General features: G+C 37.9%; 1 protein-coding gene across 2 annotated transcripts in view; it reads right to left on the reverse strand.

Moving 5' to 3' along the window:
* Positions 1–784: 784 nt before the first annotated feature.
* Positions 785–20,067, reverse strand: part of LOC142740879 (short stature homeobox protein) — a 34,841-nt gene continuing 15,558 nt past the window's right edge. For both annotated transcript variants that reach the window (XM_075850300.1, XM_075850299.1), the window contains exon 5: positions 785–3,154. In XM_075850300.1, the coding sequence (XP_075706415.1) occupies positions 2,909–3,154 (246 nt within the window). In that variant the 3' untranslated portion in view covers positions 785–2,908. The remainder of the gene's footprint in view (positions 3,155–20,067) is intronic.

The following is a 20,067-nucleotide window of genomic DNA, read 5'->3' on the forward strand; positions in this document are numbered from 1 at the left end:
CTGCACCAACATTTGCATATTTGACAGATAATTCAGACGTTGCAGAAAAGACAGCGAACTTGCCATAGATTTCAGTTTTTGCATTGCAAAGGCCTGAAATCCGCAGTGAAATTCCGCTGCTTCTCCGCAACAGTGCATGCTGCGGAGGGAAAATTCTGCACTGCAGCCTATGGTACGCAGCGGAGTTTTCCGCAATGTCTGAAATAACTTGCCTCAAAATGTATTGAAACAACTGTAAAAAATGTCCGCTGGAGAATTCCACTGCAATTCCGCCACGTCTGGCCGTGCCCTAATAGTGGCATTTGGATGGTTAGTGTCACTGTTATCAGTTTTGTGACATTAGTAAGATATATGTGTAAACAGGCATTCTGGCTTGGTGTCTTGTTAAGACAATGTTATATGAAATGCCTTTTAAAAGGCCATAATAACTCATGCTGCCTAAAAGACGATGAATATTGTGCGTACGTGTTTACTGGAAAAGTACATTTCATTAAAAATGCACAGCAAAATATTTTTATTAGGGTTCTGTTAGCCTGGGTGTTCAACACAGATGTGCTATTTCCTGCATTACTGTAATATTTCTCGTGCTATAGGAAACATTGTAAATCAGTTACCGCAAGGAGATCTCCAACATCCATTACGGTGAATGGAAATGGTGCAAATGACTTTTCCGATGCTTTGCCACAATAAATTCTGCTGAGAGATATCAGTAACTTCAGCCCTTTGATGAGTTCAAGTTTCATAGCTTATGGAAATGATGTGTCAATCATGGGCTATCTCACAATTGTAAATATTTATACATTTATTAATATTCCACTTGTTGACCAAGATGTACATTCATACCATGTGATTTACCAATACACCCGGAGACTGAATGTAGCATGTTTTAGTGAATCTGTGCTGAAGCATGCTGGTATGGAAGATTTGCTAAAAAAAAAAATGTTCAAGGATGCAAAATGATAGATTTTAAGATCAGTTTGCTTTAAACAGGCTATTCTTCTACTATCCCTGAAATGTCTGTTTATCCAGACATACAATAAATATATACGCAGCCCAATGTATTGTATTGGGTGACATGATGCTCCTGGACGTTTGGCATAATGTATGCATCTTATTAAATGAATCAGATTAATTCATCAGATGATCAATCATACTTGGCAATGTCTCCAGCAACAATCAAAGGGACTACATTTATATGGGCACAAACAATGTCAAAAAAAGGGCTTTGAGTTTTTGGCTAATTGCCTGAAACTTATGACGAAAGCAACAAGTGTCCAACATATAAAAATAAATGCAAAGCATATTAAGATGTACACTCAACATAATTAAAATATTACACATTTATAAAATTTCAAACAGAAAAATAAATAAAACATCCACTTACATTTTTACAAAGAAACAAAATGGTTTGCCTGTCTTGTATGTTCGGAACACAAACAGAAATGGTGATATTTTTTTACTCTTTTTGTATAATTCGTTAAGAGAAAAGTGTTGGATTTTTTTTGTTATTCACAACATAGTATTGAAATGTTTTTTGGACACATTTTACATTAAATAAAGTAAAAAGCAAACACTTTGGTATTTGTTGTAACAGTATCAATACCTTGCAGTGCTTTCTGCAACCAGAATTTTCCCAGTAATGGTCTATTATTCCGAGATGTATTCAATTCATAATTTAAAAAAAAAATACAGAAATAAAAACCACCATGCCAGCTTTTGAGCTGAAATCATCATCATATGGCACATTGACTAAACCATGGCAGTTTTCCTTATACAAGGAAGAAGAAAATATTATTTAATCCATTCCCATGGAATTCACTCATTTGGCAAATGAACTGCAACACCCAAGTGAAGCACAAAAGGCTGGGCCTAGGTGAATGCAAAATTACTTATCAACATCTGAAGATGTCTTCTTTAAATCTATAATATTTACAGTATTGCACTTTACTGCACTTAGTTGCATTTTACTAGACTTCATTCCGTCTCAATATTATTTAGTGACACCATTGTTCCAACTTCTACCTCTTTCAAATAAATTAAGATTCATGGGATTTCCAAATCTACTTAATTCTGTATTTTGGACATGATGACTGCATACAGATAAATGGCTCAAGCATATGAAATGTAATGGTAAAAGTATGCTAACTTTATAGCAAAACCAGTTTCCTTTTCAGTAATTTGAAAGCACCAATACATGGTGTACCTAGTATATATTATTCCTTTCCAAAATATGAAAATTGGAAAGAATATATTATTGCTGCCTGGTTCGGCGAAAAGGTGAAAGGACTACTACACATTATGCAGGATGATTCTTGATTTTTTTTTTTCATATTCCAAAACTCCATTATAGGTTTAGGAAACTATATCTGCCAAGGAAGATTCTTGTGGCAGTGGAATAATAGCATTGGCATTATGGAGACCAGCCCCAATGATCTGATATCTATAATATATTGATCTATGTATACGTTTTCCATTTTTTTGTTTTTTGCTTTTTTTTCGCTCAGGAACATGCAGAAGGAAAACTAAAAGCAGACAATATTGTCATTTTGTTGTCAAGGGTAAAAAATATCTCAGCTTCCATTCGTCTTCAAATGTAGTCATGTTTGTCCAAATAATATAAGGCTATGTTCTCAACTACTCCTGTTGTCATTCTGGTTCAAAATCATTGTGTTTACAAACATCATAAAAAAATCATGATGCGCAATGAACTTAACCAAATGGCACATTTGATAAGGAATCTTCCACACTCCTTGTTGATCTTCTAGAGAAGCAGGTTCAGGCCCATTATTTTTTTTTCTGTTACACTTGCAAAGGATTTACCAACACATTTGGTGTCTGTAGAGTCATATAATGTCAGAAAAAGGGAAACAATGAAGTCAGTTTACTGATATGCCAATGGCAAATAGCGTCAGAGTCCCAAAGCCTCTGCGTGTTTTCTGGCTTTGAGTCGCAAGTCAGCAATACTAGAGTTTTTGCTGTTGCTTTTAGCAGCAGCTGCAACTACGGCTGCTGCAGATGCAGTTTCTGCCAGTGATGCAATAGGAAGTCCAAAGGGTGGAGGAGGAAACATCAAATAAGGTGCATGGGCAGCCAGGTGCGGATGAAGATGAGGGTGTGCATGGGCTACACCTTCCAACTGTAGCTGAGCTTGGACCTAAGGGGAAGAAGAAAGAGAGAAAAATCAGTAATTTTGCACTACGGGGTAATAAAGCAGCAAGGCATTGATAGACAAAGATATTGATACATAAAAGCTACCAGGGTTTTAGGGCACATTCACACGTGGCGGAATTGCTGCGGACAGTCCTCAGTGGAATTCTGCATCAGCCATTTTTTACATTTGTTTCTATACATTTTTAGGAAAGTTAGTTCAGACGTTGCAGAAAATAAGGGCATGCCCAGACGTGGCGGATTTCTTCCGCAACTGTCCGCATCAATGCCGCACAGAATCTGCGTTGCAGATTCTGTTGCGGCTCTGCCCAAAATGGGCATTAAATTGATGCAGACTAGCCGTTGCGTATTGAGGTGAAAGTACTTCCCTTCTCTCTATCAGTGCAGGATAGAGAGAAGGGACAGCACTTTCCCTAGTGAAAGTAAAAGAATTTCATACTTACCGGCCGTTGTCTTGGTGACGCGTCCCTCTTTCGGCATCCAGCCCGACCTCCCTGGATGACGCGGCAGTTCATGTGACCGCTGCAGCCTGTGATTGGCTGCAGCCGTCACTTAGACTGAAACGTCATCCTGGGAAGCCGGACTGGAGGAAGAAGCAGGGATTTATCTGTAAGTATGAACTTGATACAGGTTGATGTATATTGTGATCGGTAGTCATTGTCCTGGGTGCAGAAACAGTTACTGCCGATCGCTTAACTCTTTCAGCACCCTGGACAGTGACTATATACTGACGTCGCCTAGCAACGCTCCCGTAATTACGGGTGCACACACGTAGTCACCCGTAATTATGGGAGCCCCATTGACTTCCTCAGTCTGCCTGTAGACCTAGAAATATATAGGTCCAGCCAGAATGAAGAAATGTAATGTTAGTAAAACCAATACGCTCCGCAGCACACATAACATCTACATAACATCTGCGGACTTCATTGCGGAATTTTGAATCTCCATTGAAGTCCGCAACCAGTCCGCCACACGTCCGCAACAACCATTGTATGCTGCGGACACCAAATTCTGCACCGCAGGCTATGCTCCGCAGTGGAATTGCCCGCAACGTGTAAACGAACCCTACTAAAAAGCTGTGGAAGGCAATGGAGAAACGGGTCCGCTGCGGATTTCCAGAGCAATTCCGCCACATCTGGCCATGCCCTAAGGGCGGGTTCACACGTGGTGGAATTTCACTTAAATTCCGCTGCGGACACTCCGCAGCGTTAATCCGCAGCGGTGCCGTTTGTCCATTGACTTACACTTTAATTTAGCAGTGTTCGTTTAGACGAGGCGTAAAATTCCGCTGCGGAGCATAGGCTGCGGTGCGGAATTTGGTGTCCGCAGCATGCTCTGTCTGTTGCGGAGCAGTGGCGGACTCATGGCGGAATTTCTCCATTGACTTCAATGGAGAGTCAAAATTCCGCAATGAAGTCCGCAGATCTTATGTGTGCTGCGGAGCGTATTTGTTTTACTACCATGACATTTCTTCATTCTGGCTGGACCTATGTATTTCTAGGTCTACAGCCAGACTGAGGAAGTCAATGGGGCTCCCGTAATGACGGGAGCGTTGCTAGGAGACGTCTGTAAATAGTCACTGTCCAGGGTGCTGAAAGAGTTAAGCGATCGGCAGTAACTGTTTCTGCACCCGGGACAGTGACTACCGATCTCAATATACATGTATCTGTAAAAAAACATATAAGTTCATACTTACCGAGAACTCCCTGCGTCTGTCTCCAGTCCGGCCTCCCAGGATGACGTTTCAGTGTAAGTGACGGCTGCAGCCAATCACAGGCCAAGCACAGGCTGCAGCGGTCACATGGACTGGCGCGTCATCCAGGGAGGTCGGGCTGGATGCCGAAAGAGGGACGCGTCACCAAGACAACGGCCGGTAAGTATGAAATTCTTTTACTTTCACTAGGGAAAGTGCTGTCCCTTCTCTCTATCCTGCACTGATAGGGAGAAGGGAAGCACTTTTCCCGCAGTCCGCAGCAGCTAGTCCGCATCAATTTTCTGCATATTTTGTGCAGATCCGCAGCAGAATCTGCGACGCAGATTCTGTGCGGCATTGATGCGGACAGTTGCGGAGGAAATCCGCCACGTGTGGTCATGCCCTTACTGTGTGGAAATAAGGCTGCGGTGCAGAATTTTCCCTCCGCAGCATGCTCATTACATTGCGGAGAAGAAGCGGAATTTCACAGTGTATTTCACCCCTTGCAGTGCAAAAACTGAAATCTGTGGCAAGTCCGCTGTGATATCTGCAACGTCTGAATTACCTGTCAAATATGCAAATATTGCTGCAGATTCGTTGCGGAATTGCCCCAAATCTGCACCAACATTTGCAGCAGAAAAATTCCGCCCTGTGTGAACGTGCCCTTGGAATGGAAATAAGTCCAGAATATAAAGGGTCTCCAACACGCAGGCCATACTACTGCTTTTCTACACAAGTGTAGAGGTATTATAAATCTTGAAATCGACAGCACATGAAAACCTAATCCTTGTAAGCGTAAGGGCACATTCACACGTGGCGGAATTGCAGTGGAATTTTCCAGCGGCCGTTTTTTACATTTGTTTCTATACATTTTTAGGCAAGTTAGTTCAGACATTGCGGAAAGCTGCGGTCCGTCTGTGGCGGACAAGAAGCGGAATTTCACTGTGTATTTCAGCCTTGGCAATGCAAAAACTGAAATCTGTGGCAAGTCCGCTGTGTTTTCTGCAACGTCTGAATTACCTGTCAAATATGCAAATGTTGGTGCAGATTCGTTGCGTAATTGCCCCAAATCTGCACCAACATTTGCAGCGGAAACTCTGCCACGTCTGAACATGCCCTAAACCATGTATATTTATGTCTATTGATAATAAAAGACGTGAAATGTTACATAACATAAAATAGGTCATGTATCAGGTGTTGTAAAATAAAAAAAAATGCAGTAAATAGGTTTAAAAATGTCAGACTATACCAAGGGGGAGCTTTATTTAAACACTGGTGCATTAAAAAAGTGGAGTAGCTGCCCATGGCATCGAGACTTTCTTTTTCTAAAGGAAAAATGAACGATGGAATTTGATTGGTTGCAATGGGCAACTACTCCACTTTTGCCTTGCATTAGTTTTGCTAGATGTGCTAACTTTTTACATTTACAATTTTATTTCTGATACCGACAGCCCTTTACTAACTGAATAAAGGTTTACATGTATGACAGCTTATTGCTGTCATAGAGACTTTCCTCTAGTTCAGGTCTCAACAGTTTTATGCACTGTTCTATATCAGTGGCGTCAGTATTAAAAAAAAGAAACCGTTTGGTACACGCATCACTATTGATTTTTCAACATCATACTAAATTGTAAATAAAAATGTCAGACTAAAGAACATTTGACCAAACAATTAATATTGTCAATACTAATAAAACAATAAAAAGTTGATTACACTATTTCTGTCTTTACCGGGAAGTTATATCACCGGTAAAGGGAGCTGTACATCACTACCAATTTCTATGCTGCAGGTTAATTGGTTTACTTTATTTATTACATTCTGAAATTTCTAAATGCCTAACTTTTCATTACACATAAATGGTTTGTATTTACATTGGAACATTTAAAGCATCTTGAAAAATATTAGAATGTATTATGATACCAGAAAAGTAATGTGCCAGAAATAAAACAAAACCGCCTATTTTATTGTAAATGTCTGCTCAATCCACAGGAAAATAATACGCGAACTGTATAATTATCTGTTAAAATTACATTATAATAAAAACTGAAAACGTGTGAATCGAGAACTGTAGTGGTGAAAAAATTTACAGCAACCTAATCAAATTAGAAAATCCCAATAGCTTATAATGGAAACATTTTCCTTATGTGTGGCTTCGAATTTGTTCCCATTCTGCAGCACAGAAATTTGATATATGGCCCTATAACTTTCACAGTAGCATTTTATTAACACTTAAGAAAAGGTCTTTCTGTATTTATGGAAATAGCATGAATAGGGACACATTGTAACAAATAAAACATTCAAAGTTACATCTCATTTTGCCTTCCCATACTACCGTTAGTCTACAATTCCCCTAATTGAAACACTGAGGTGTAAAAACTTAGTGAAAAGAAGCAGGGCCAAAAGTTTCACATTAATATTTGAAATTAAGATCATGCATAAATAGGAAACATAATATTCTTGTGATATTTTCTGAATATATGCCGGAAGTTAGTTTGTGAATCTTCAATTTTTTCTACATTTGCTTTGAATAATATTTTTTTTCAACTTGATAACAATTTTTTTTTCTATCTTTTCCTCTCTTTCTCTCTCTCTCTCTCTCTCTCTCTCTCTCTCTCTCTCTCTCTCTCTCTCTCTCTCTCTCTCTCTATATATATATATATATATATATATTTATATATATATATATATATATATATATACACACACACACATACTGTGAAAAGTCAATTAATTCAGATAACTTGTTGTTATTAATATCATAATAAACCTCACGCCTAGAGATTTATTAACAGTAAATGCACAGATCAATTAACATTAATTAATTAATTCAAGCATATGGTTAATATTATGAACTACAGGGTTCACACTAAACATTTTGTTACAAAAGCATAAATATAAATTCACTGTTAAATCCTTATTCATAATTTGAAAACTTTTTAAATCAATTTTAAAACCATCTATGAAACCTCAAAAATGTTATAAAAATATCAGAAACTGTAATAAAATGCTTATATAGTTCATTCTTCTTTTAAACACATTAGAATTAAAAATTCAATAATTTTTTTAAAATAAACATAATTTCTTTAAGCTAACGTATAGTATCATATACGCGTCCTTTTCATTCCCTCTTCCACTGTATAACATACCTAAGTTAAAGGTCATTCCCCTACTGTTTTAAATTAACTGTTTAAAGTCTCATCTGTTCCCTAATTGTTCCTAGAGTTTAATTTTTCTTTTACAGATGGATGACTGCTGTGATGTTAGAGCTTTTTTACCTCTCCTCTTAAAAGGTACAAAGTGAAGGAAAACTGTATCATTAGTAAATTTAATGTACCATTAGTAAATCAGTCAGAAAACATGAATGATCTTAAATATTGTACATTAATATGATGGCACTCCCAAGCAAATAGAAGTCTATATTTCTAAAGTGAATGTTTTTCACACTTTATATCTCTTAGAAAGCAGCAGTGAGGCCTACAAGCTGCCAACATACCCAGAAGTGATTATGCAGCTTTGCAGCCAGTGAATTCTTTCTTGGAAGCTAATTTTTCCCACATTGTTCCTTATCAATTACCTGATTACATTAAAATTAATTAATTCATCATATTGGGTTTTATTTTCATCAAAATCAAGGAGTTAACTATTTTTCTATCGTTTGCTTGAATTAAATATTTTCTTACTGAAAATACAGAGTGAATGACCTCAATAAGCACGTATCTACAGTAATTTTAGAAACTAGAAATTAAAAGTGCTAAACCCTATTGTGTTAACACATTTTATTTAGACTTTTGGTCCGCAATCCAGATGTGTGTTCCATTCGTGATAGTCAAATCTTTGTAAGAAAAAGGAACATAACATTTTGGACATGAATTAACACTTTGTAATTTCCCCTTACTGACTACTGCCAAATAAACTAATCATATCTTGACAATAATAACATCTATTCAGTACATAGAATAAAAATAATTCAGTATATGGTCGAGAAAATAGGTAACGTGTAATTAAAAAAATATAAAAGTGTGTGTGTATACATATGTATAAGATGTACAAACCTGGGCCTGGGCATTTTGAGATGTTGTAGACTTTCTATATCAATAGTTTATATGTGTGTTTTATTTTACATTGTATTTTTATTCTATTTTACATTGTATTACTTTATTTTATTTAATATTTGCATAACTGTTTTCTCATTACTAATGCAAGTTATTTTTTGTAGTCATAATCTAAAATGATTTAAGCACATTTGGTAACTTTATTTGCTAAAGTTAAATTATTTAATGTATAGAATCTTTAGAATGTATGCATTTTTATTTTTTAGATTATTGTATTTCCATTCTTAAAAAAAACCCAGTTATTTTAAGCTAGTCTTTTTATATTAATTAAATTATTGCCCAATCCAATTGCATTCATTATCAGGTTCTGCCTTAACAGATAGCAATTGTTTGTATGAGTTAATGTAAAATTCTACATTGCTAAATGGGATAAATGTTATACTAGCTTTGCAACTTTGCACTCTTCTTATTTCTAAACAGCATAAAACTTTCAGGTTTTGCAGAATTAAATATGCATTATTAACAATGATTAAGCACACAACTTGATATCTTTTAACATCTTATAAATCACACCCACCGAAGTAATATAAATTGATAGACACAAAAAAAAAATCAGAATACAAGTCAACTTAATTGTTTCATTTGGTTTCTATTAATACTATGAATATTTGTATTTAAACAAATCTTGCAATAAATACAACTATTAACAATGTTTTTATTTATTTATTTGTTTGTTTGTGTGTTAAAATGAGCTTAGTCATTTTTTTTTTTTTTTTTTACTACATAAGCTCCTAGGTGTATTGCATGAAGAATTAAGTGTCTGGTTTCTGTCTGTATGTGACCAAATACTGCTAAAAATGTTATGCTAGTATTATTATTTTTATTGTTAGAATTTTTTATGAGGATGTTGATGATTATTATTTATTATTATTATTATTATTATTATTATGCTATATTTTATTTTTGTTTTCTACATAGATCTTATTCTTTTATCATTTCAACCACTTACAGGCACATTGCTGACATAGGTTCAAAATCATGCCCTAACTACAAGGTTCATTTTCACCTTTTAGCTATTTTATTGATTATATTTGTAATATTATTGAATATTATAACTTGTAAATAGAGAGTCTGATGTACCTACAGTAATACTTACAATAATGGAACATAGTTATTTCTTCATTATTCTTATGCTTCATATTTAGTCATTTCATTATTATTGTATGTATTTCCTCATTATAGGCTGGATTATGGTTTTATAATTGTAATGCATTGTAAAATCAGGTTGTTATTATATAACACATGCTATATCTGCATAAGCAAGCACACCGAATGCAAGTGAAGCATTCATTGGATTGGGAAAGTACACATAAGCTTATATTTATGTTCTCATGAATGTTAAGTAGGGTAACTGTATCATTTAATTTACAACTTCATAACAGTAGACCTATTTAGAGAGCATACTATTGAACTTTATTTCATCATATTTTTTTAACAACATTCTCCACTTAGTCTAGTAACCATACGGCAAACTTATAGATTTGTCTTTTATTGTTTTCTTTTTTTTTTTTGTAAATCAAAAAATTGTTGATATACAGAATTTATTTTTTTTAAACTTCTTGTAACAATTGTTAGCCAGTGTAAGGGCATGTTCAGATGTGGCAGAATTTTTCAGCTGAAAATGTTGCTGCAGATTAGTTGTGAATTTGCTGAAACTTTTTCATATATGACAGCCAATTCAGATGTTGTGGATATCACTACAGACTTGCCACAGATTTCAGCCTTTGCATTACATAGGCTGAAATCCGCAGTGAAAATACGCTGCTTCTCTGCAACATAATGTGCATGCTGCGGTGTCAAAATTCTGCACCGCAGCCTAAATTTCGCACAGTTATTTTTCACAACGTCCGACTTAAGTTACCTAGAAATGTTTAGAAACCTATGAGAAAAACGGCTGCTGCAGAATTCCACTACGGACTGTCCGCAGCGGAATTCAACAGCAATTCCGCCACATCTGAATGTGCCTAAGGGCATGGCCAGACGTGGTGGAATTGCTCTGGAATCCCGCTGCGGCCAGTCCGCTGCGGAAATCCGCAGCGGACATTTTCTCCATTGGTTTCCACACCTTTTTAGTTAGGTTCGTGCACGCGTGGCGCAAAACTCCGCTGCGGACCATAGGCTGCGGTGTGGAATTTGGTGTCCGCAGCAAAAACTGGCTGTTGCGGACGTGTAGCGGACTTGTTGCAGACTTGTTGCAGAATTTCTCCATTGACTTGGACATTGGAGATTCAAAATTCTGCAATGAAATCCGCAGATGTAATGTGTGTTGCGTTGCGTATTGGTTTTACAAACAGGATATTTCTTCATTCTGGCTGGACCTATGTGTTTCGAGGTCTATAGCCAGTCTGAGATGAAATGTTTTAAAAGACAGCAGGATGTACTCCACCGGAATACGCAACGGCTAATCCGCATCAATTTACTGCACATTTTAGGCAAAGCCGCAACAGAATCTGCAACGCAGATTATGTGCGGCATTGCTGCGGACAGTGTCTGCAGAAAGACGCCACGTCTGGCCATGCCCTAAAAGCACAAAACAATCAAGCATTGTGTATCATTGATTTAAAAATATTTTTAACGCATATAAATTATCATTGTTTTGTGTTTATAACAGCCTCCAACTTGGCCAGTCGTGATGCAATGCGCTACCGTTATATGTAAAAGAATTTATTCCTAATACGTACAATATTTACAATGGTCCCAACATCTATCTAATCATTTATAAGGGTGGCTAATCACTCTCACCGAGGGCGGCATAATGTAACGACCAATACATTGATTTCAGCAGTGTGTCACTAAGGCAACGTTCAGACGTAGCGGAATTGCTGTTGAATTCCGCTTTGGACAGTCCGCAGTGGAATTCTGCAGCAGCCATTTTTTACATTTGTTTCTATACATTTTTAGGAAACTTAATTCAGACGTTGCAGAAAATAACTGTGTGGAAATTAGCCTGTGGTGCAGACTTTTCCCTCCGCAACATGCACATTATATTGCGGAGAAGCAGCGGAATTTCACTGCGGAATTCAGCCTTTGCAACGCAAAAACTGAAATCTGTGGCAAGTCCGCTGTGATATCTGCAACGTCTGAATTACCTGTCAAATATGCAAATGTTGGTGCGTAATTGCCCCGAATCTGCACCAACATTTGCAGCATAAAAATTCTGCCACGTCTGAACGTGGCCTTATGTGCTAACTTGAACCCTTTTCTGAAAATTAACATTTAGAGCCCAGGCAGCGCCACCAGAAGTGTGCTGCCACTAGCTCCGCCCACTTTCTGCTGTTTGACAGATGTAGATGTCTCCCTATTACTTTACATAGAGAGACATCTATCTATCAGCGGAGAGTGGGCAGAGCTGGTGGAAAGTGACGCGCTAGCAGCAGTTCATGAATACGATTGACTTATCTCTAGTGGCGCTGCTTGAGCTCTTAATGAAAGTTCTCAGTGAGGGCAGCATAACAGTATGCTCACACCCCCATATAAAAATGGCTGAAAATTACAGAGCTGTTTTGAAGGGAAAACCGCCTCTGATTTTCAACCGTTTTTGAAGCAAAAATCTTTTTAGGAGGCTTTTTATAAGCCATTTTAGGAGCTGTTTTTCAATTAACCCTATGAAAAAAAAAAAAAAAAATGGCTCCAGCAGTGACATGCTCCTTCTTTTTACGCGCCTTCTTTTTACGTGCCGTTTTTTAAAACTTTTTTATGTTATTACGCCCCGAAATACACCTGAAAACACTGCGTGTGAACATACCCTAATGTGGGTGACAGGTCACCTTCAAGCAAAGAGTAAGGTCCATATCTCCTTTGATTTTCCCATCTTAATGTAGATGAGTAAGCAACCAATAAACTCAGATACCTAAATGGGTTGTATGGTCCTAAACATTGATGATATGTTTTTAGGTTATGCCGTCAATGTGGGATCAGAGAAGGATCCAACCACAAGACCAAAGGTGCTCTGACACTTTCTGATCTTTTCCAGACACAGTGTTGCTCATGTTCATGCACTTTGCCTCTGTGAATTGCAGCTCAGGGCAGCTCAACCTCATTCAAGAGAATGGGGCTAAGCTGCAATACCAGACACATTGCAAGAACGAGAGATATGGGGTTCTCATCAGTGGGGGTCGCAATGCTCACATTCTTAGGGTATGTGCACACGCTTATCAAAAAACGTCTGAAAATACGGAGCTGTTTTCAAGCGAAAACAGCTCCTGATTTTCAGACGTTTTTGTAGCAACTCGCGTTTTTCGCGGCTTATTTTACGGCCATTTTTGGAGCTGTTTTTCAATGGAGTCAATGAAAAACTCCTCAAAAAACATCCCAAGAAGTGACCTGCACTTCTTTTGATGTGGCGTCATTTTACGTGCCATATTTTGATAACGACGCGTAAAATTACTCCTCGTGGGAACAGAACACTGTAAATCCCATTGCAAGCAATGGACAGATGTTTGGAGGCGTAATGGTGCTGTTTTTTCAGGTGTAATTCGAGGCGTAAATGGCCCGAGTTACGTCTGAAACCACTGCTTGTGAACATACCCTTAGGGCATGTTCAGACGTGGCAGAATTTTTCCGCTGCAAATGTTGCTGCAGATTTGTGGCAATTACGCAACGAATCTGCACTAACATTTGCATATTTGACAGGTAATTCAGACGTTGCAGAAAACACAGCGGACTTGCCACAGATTTCAGTTTTTGCATTGCAATGGCTGAAATACGCAGTGAAATTCCGCTTCTTCTCCGCAACAGACCGTGCATGCTGCGGACTGAAAATTCCGCACTGCAGCCTATGGTCCGCAGTGGAGTTTTCCGCAACGTCTGAACTAACTTTCCTAAAAATGTATTGAAACAAATATAAAAAACGGCCACTGGAGAATTCCACTGTGGACTGTCCGCAGCGGAATTCCACACCAATTCCACCACGTCTGAACCTGCCCTTACTGATCATACATTCACGTCATGTCTTAGGCATATGCCTTCAAAGTTCAGGCCCATACAACCCTTTTATTTTTTGTTTTGTGTCATGACTACAAGAGGCGACACTATTGTATTTTGTTTTTCTATGCACTAGTTATAACAAACTGTTGTTGAGTTGTATTTTACTTTCCTGATTCATGTCTTAACTTTGTAATTTTGTATTTACTGTATTACCTTTTTAACCCTGTTTATCTAACTAGAGCAATTTCTATAAAATATAGAACTCCATTTTATAGAAACAATAGAAAAATGAATGTTTTATGCTGCAGCCATTATGTAGAATAAAAATGTAAATATCAGTTACACTTAAAACATTTTTGTCTTTTAATATTATTAAAACAATAATTAAAATATTTTGGCAGCATAAAATGTGTACAACTTGGCCAGTGATTTGGATAAATTGGCACAAAATGTATCCAGCAGCAGTAACAAGAATTTTACATTCATACAAGTTAATGTTATCTTTTTTCCTGGCTCACCTATATCATAAATATATTCAGGCCATTAGGAGACTATATTTCATCACTAGCAGTGAAAATGAAATATGTTTGCAGCCTCTTCTAAGGCTGAGTGTGGCACAGTGTAAATTTGTCATAAGGTACTCATGTTTGTCTACATTTTCTACCATAAAATCTAGTTGAAATGGCCAAAGAAAAATTAATTTGATTGAAAACATTTGTTTTGGACATCTGTCCAGCAACCACATGTATGCTCGCAGTTTGCCACTTTTTCCATACAAACATCAGCTTCGTCAATATGACTTTAGGTGGCCAACAGTCTCTTATAAAGACCAGATTGTATTGTGCACAGACCTGGCAGCATTTATCCACTTTGCATTAAATCAAGGGAGAAAATTGATATATCAATGTAATTTTAAAATGTCTTATTATTAAATCAATGACATATCGGACACAGAAACAGTATTTTTTTTTATCATATATTAACACTCACTTAATTGCATTTTCTTTTTACTAATTTATTTTTACTAATTACACAATCATGTGTTCACACCTAGATGTGAACAGTTTTGCCAAAAAACTACTGAAAGATGAACTGTGTTTAAGTCGTAGGCAGCTGAATAATATTTTGCCACCAACATGGAGCAATTAAAAATCGAAAACCGATTTGCAACTCAAGTTTATATTTGTATGGACATTGGGATGATTATGGATACGATTAGCTTTTTTTCGTTTATAAATTAATTAGGTGATTCAAAATATATTGAAAGTTATAGACTCTAAAACATTCAGAGTTAACAATAAATAATCTTGAATATTTAAGGTTATGAAGGAAATGTCAACAACATTGGTGCAAACAAAAAGGTGAACAGTAAGGGCATGGCCAGACGTGGTGGAATTGCTTTGGAATTCCGCTGCGGCCAGTCCGCTGCGGAAATCCGCAGCGGACATTTTCTCCATTGGTTTCCACACCTTTTTAGTTAGGTTTGTGCACACGTGGTGGAAAACTCTGCTGCGGACAATAGGCTGCGGTGCGGAATTTGGTGTCCGCAGCATACACTGGCTGTTGCGGACTTGTTGCTGACTTGTTGCGGAATTTCTCCATTGAATTCAATGGAGATTCAAAATTCCGCAATGAAATCCTCAGCTGTTATGTGTGTTGCGTTGCGGATTGGTTTTACAAACAGGATATTTCTTCATTCTGGCCGGACATATGTGTTTCGAGGACTATAGCCAGACTGAGATGAAATGTTTTAAAAGACAGCAGGATGTACTCTTCACCTGAATACGCAACGGCTAATCCGCATCAATTTACTGAACATTTTAGGCAAAGTCGCAACGGAATCTGCAACACAGATTATGTGCGGCATTGATGCGGACAGTGTCTGCAGAAATACGCCACGTCTGGCCATGCCCTAAAGCTGGCCAAAAAAACTTTACATAGCTTTCGGCCAAACAAACGTTTGCCAGACAGCTATTCCACCTGACTCCCCTATGCACATGCACACTCGGCTCAGCTGAGCGTGCATGTGTTCACAATAGGGAGAAAGCCGCTGCCAGAGGCTTACGAACAAAAGGAACAGGCATGTTGAAATCCAATATGCCCGACCTTTCTTTCCGCCAACATCTGCCATTTGAGAAAAAGTAAGAGTCACCGAATAAACATTAGATGGTCGGCTGGCCTAGCCAAAATTGGCGGTTCTGCCAGCATTCATCTATTGTGTATGGCTACCATTACCTGTAGCAACCAATCAGATTTCAGATCTAATTTTTCTGAAGACTCTTTGAAAATGACAGAAGAAATCTGAGTGGCTGATATGGGCATCTCCACCAATATGTTTAACAACTATTATACTTTACTAATAAATAAAAAAAGAGCAGTTAATTTACAATATATTACATTTCTGGTATACAGATATAGTGTGACATTTGCTACACAATGTTTAGCATTAACATATGCCAAGATTTATTAAAATAAACATGGCCAAATTAAAATAAGTGAAGATCCAAGTTAAATTCATATGATCATACCTTTGTAGATGTTAAAGTGAATGTGTCATGTATTAATTTTACTTTTAATAAAGTAGATTTTTAAAAGTTGCAGTTATTTTAAAAATGCTTTAGAAAACCTTCTCTGGAGGTGGTCATATTGGAGACGCACACTTCCTTTGTGTACATCCTGTATAGTCAGTACAGCAGGGTGTGTGCACTTTATGGCAGCTGAAATAAATGGTAGTCAATTGATAGAGAAATCTCATCTCATAGATTCTTAGGGCGTGTTCAGACGTTGCGGAATTATTCCGCTGCAAATGTGGCTGCAAAGTTACGGCAATTACGCAATGAATCTGCAGCAACATTTGCATATTTGACAGGTAATTCAGACGTTGCGGCTATCACAGCGGACTTGCTGCAGATATTAGCCTTTGCATTGCAGAGGCTGAAATCCGCAGTGAAGTTCCACTGCTTCTCCGCAACAGAATATGCATGCTGCAGAGTGAAAATTCTACACCTAAGGCCAGACGAAGGCATTTGCCGAAACGCGCGTCGGGTGTGGGAGTCTCTCCTGTGTGTGACCATGACTTTGGGTAGGTAATTATTTTTCATGCGTGTCAGCTATTTCACACTGGCAGTTCAATACCTATCAGCCCCTGAGCACATCTATTATTAGCCCTTTCATGTGTATATGGTATACCATTGTATATTTTCTTTAATTTGTATTGTAATCTAAGTATTACCATTTCACCTTCAATAATTGTTTTGATGTACTCTGTAGACTGCTTGGCTGCTATTTTCTAGACTTCTGACACGTAATTTGTTTACATATCCCTACATTCTTATATACATATGCCTACGATATTTATTCATTACTGTGGTCTAGCATAGGTTGACGCCTTTTTTATTGTGTGACTCATCTTTTTTATTCTGTTATGTCTAAATGTAATAAAGTTTATATTTTTATATTCCAATTATTGTTGTGCTGAAGTTGATCATTTTTCCTCCCTCGAGTGTACCTAAGGCCATGTTCAGACGTGGCGGGATTTTTCTGCTGCAAATGTTGGTGCAGATTTCGCAACGAATCTGCACCAACATTTGCATATTTGACAGGCAATTCAGACGTTGTAGATATCACAGCGGACTTGCCACAGATTTCAGTTTTTGCATTGCAAAGGCTGAAATCTGCAGTGAAATTCCACTTCTTCTCCGCAACATAATTAGCATGTGGCTGAGGGAAAATTCTGCACCGCAGCCTAAATTCCACACAGTAATTTTCTGCAACGTCTGAACTAAGTTTCCTAAAAATGTATAGAAACAAATGTAAAAAACGGCTGCTGCAGAATTCCACTGCGGACTGTCCACAGCGGAATTCAACAGCAATTCCGCCACGTCTGAATGTGCCCTCAGCCTAAATTCTGCACTGCTATTTTCTGCAAAGTTTGAACTAAGTTACCTAAAAAGTTATAGAAACCAATGAAAAAAAGGCTGCTGCAGATTTCCACTGTGGATTGTCCGCAGCAGAATTCAACAGCAATTCCGACTCGTCTGAACATGCCCTTAGGGCATGACCAGACGTGGCGGAGTTCTGCATACACTGTCCGCATCACTTCTACTTCTATTTTTTTTACAAGTTGATGTATATTGTGATCGGAAGTCACTGTCCAGGGTGCTGAAACAGTTACTGCCGATCGTTTAACTCTTTCAGCACCCTGGACAGTGACTATTTACCGACGTCGCCTAGCAACGCTCCCGTAATTACAGGTGCACACACGTAGTCACCCGTAATTACGGGAGCCCCATTGACTTCTATATGCCTGCCCGTGCCATAATAACGGCCCGTGATTACGGGCGTTTTTACGTTAGTTTGCATGGGGCCTCAGTCTGGCTGTAGACCTAGAAATACGTAGGTCCAGCCAGAATGAAGAGATGTCATGTTAGTAAAACCAATACGCTACGCAGCACACATAACATCTGCGGACTTCATTGCGGAATTTTGACTCTCCATTGAAGTCAATGGAGAAATTGCGCAATGAGTCCGCAACAAGTCCGCTACACATCCGCAACAACCAGTGTATGCTGCGGACACCAAATTCCGCACCACAGCCTATGCTCCGCAGCGGAATTGTCCGCAACGTGTAAACAAACCCAACTAAAAAGCTCTGGAAAACGTGTACGCTGCGGATTCCAGAGCAATTCCGCCACGTCTGGTCATGCCCTTACAGTTTGCCGAAAGTTATGGAGTACAGCCCCTCCCGCAGAGACCAAGCCATTACAGCAAAGCTGACAAGTAAGCTACAGAGAACAGGAAATGTCAGCTTATTGTGATTTCTCTAGTGACCAGTGAAAAAATTACAATATTTCAAGTTTTTTTTTAATGTAGATATTCACATAAACAAATTTAAAAAACACCATCAAATTATTTTTTTTTTTTAAATGTGTGAATAATAAAATCCTTATTTAAATATGTTATTTTCTAATGATACATTCCATTTAACTATATCCCTTTTATGTGATGGGATAGTGGGAACTATGAACTATAAAATTAGAAACTCTTCTGACCTCTAATGAATCTTCTTTTTTTACTACAGCTGTTTCATAAGCAGCAGCCTTAATATGTTTGGGCCATTGCTTAGCAACTGAGGATGTGACATGACAGGTCTCCATTCTGTCGAAGCGCTAGTGGGACATATTGAAATGATATGCCCGCGCTTCTGGTTCCATCTGCCAGAGAGACGAAGGTGGCAGGCAATCCCCAATTCTGTATCCCAGATTTATTTTTCTATTGCTGGAAACTTTTTTAATTGCTATTTGCAAGCATCAAACACTAGGGGGCATAAGGAAAAATGGGAATGATAACCAACATTTCATTAGGGTCATATTCAGGAGTATGCCTCCCCAGTAAAATATATATTATGCAAAATGTAGTACATTAAAAACGTGCCAATCAGCCTAATTATATAATATCCAATCAAATGATAAAATAAGGAATTAGCTGATATTTCTTGATTCATACATGTGTATTCATATGCATATGTCTGGCAACAGTTAGTTAATCTGTTCACATTTAGTGCACTTCTTCTACACATATGCAGAGAACAATTAGCCCCTCAAATACCGTCCATACACCTTCACATAAATGAGAGAAAGTGGCCCTAGAGAGAGAGCAGAAGCATTTTTTTTTTTTTTACCATTTCAGCCTTTGTGATTGATTTCTACATAGTGTACGTGCAATATGTAGAAAAAAAGAATGTGGTTGTTCCACATTCTGCTTCACTAATGCTGATAATATGATCAGCCATATAATTGTGAATGTTTGGAGACATCAGCAAAATCTAAGAAGACCCAGATCACTGTGACATGAGTCACAGTAATGGGATATTTCCTATGCCACCTGGGTAAGCTTTAAAATATACTACTATACAATACTATACAATAATTTTACACAAAAGCCTTAAAAAAAAGTAGTATATAATTAATCACTATATAATAAAGTCCAAAAAAAACACACTCTAAGGGCATGACCACACGTGGCGGATTTCCTCCGCAACTGTCCGCATCAATGCCGCACAGAATCTGTGTTGCAGATTCTGCTGCGGATCTGCACAAAATGTGCAGTAAATTGATGCGGACTAGCTGCTGCGGACTGCGGTAAAAGTACTTCCCTTCTCCCTATCAG

This window comes from Rhinoderma darwinii, chromosome 2, assembly GCF_050947455.1.
Source record: "Rhinoderma darwinii isolate aRhiDar2 chromosome 2, aRhiDar2.hap1, whole genome shotgun sequence".
Classification (NCBI taxonomy): Eukaryota; Metazoa; Chordata; class Amphibia; order Anura; family Rhinodermatidae; genus Rhinoderma; species Rhinoderma darwinii.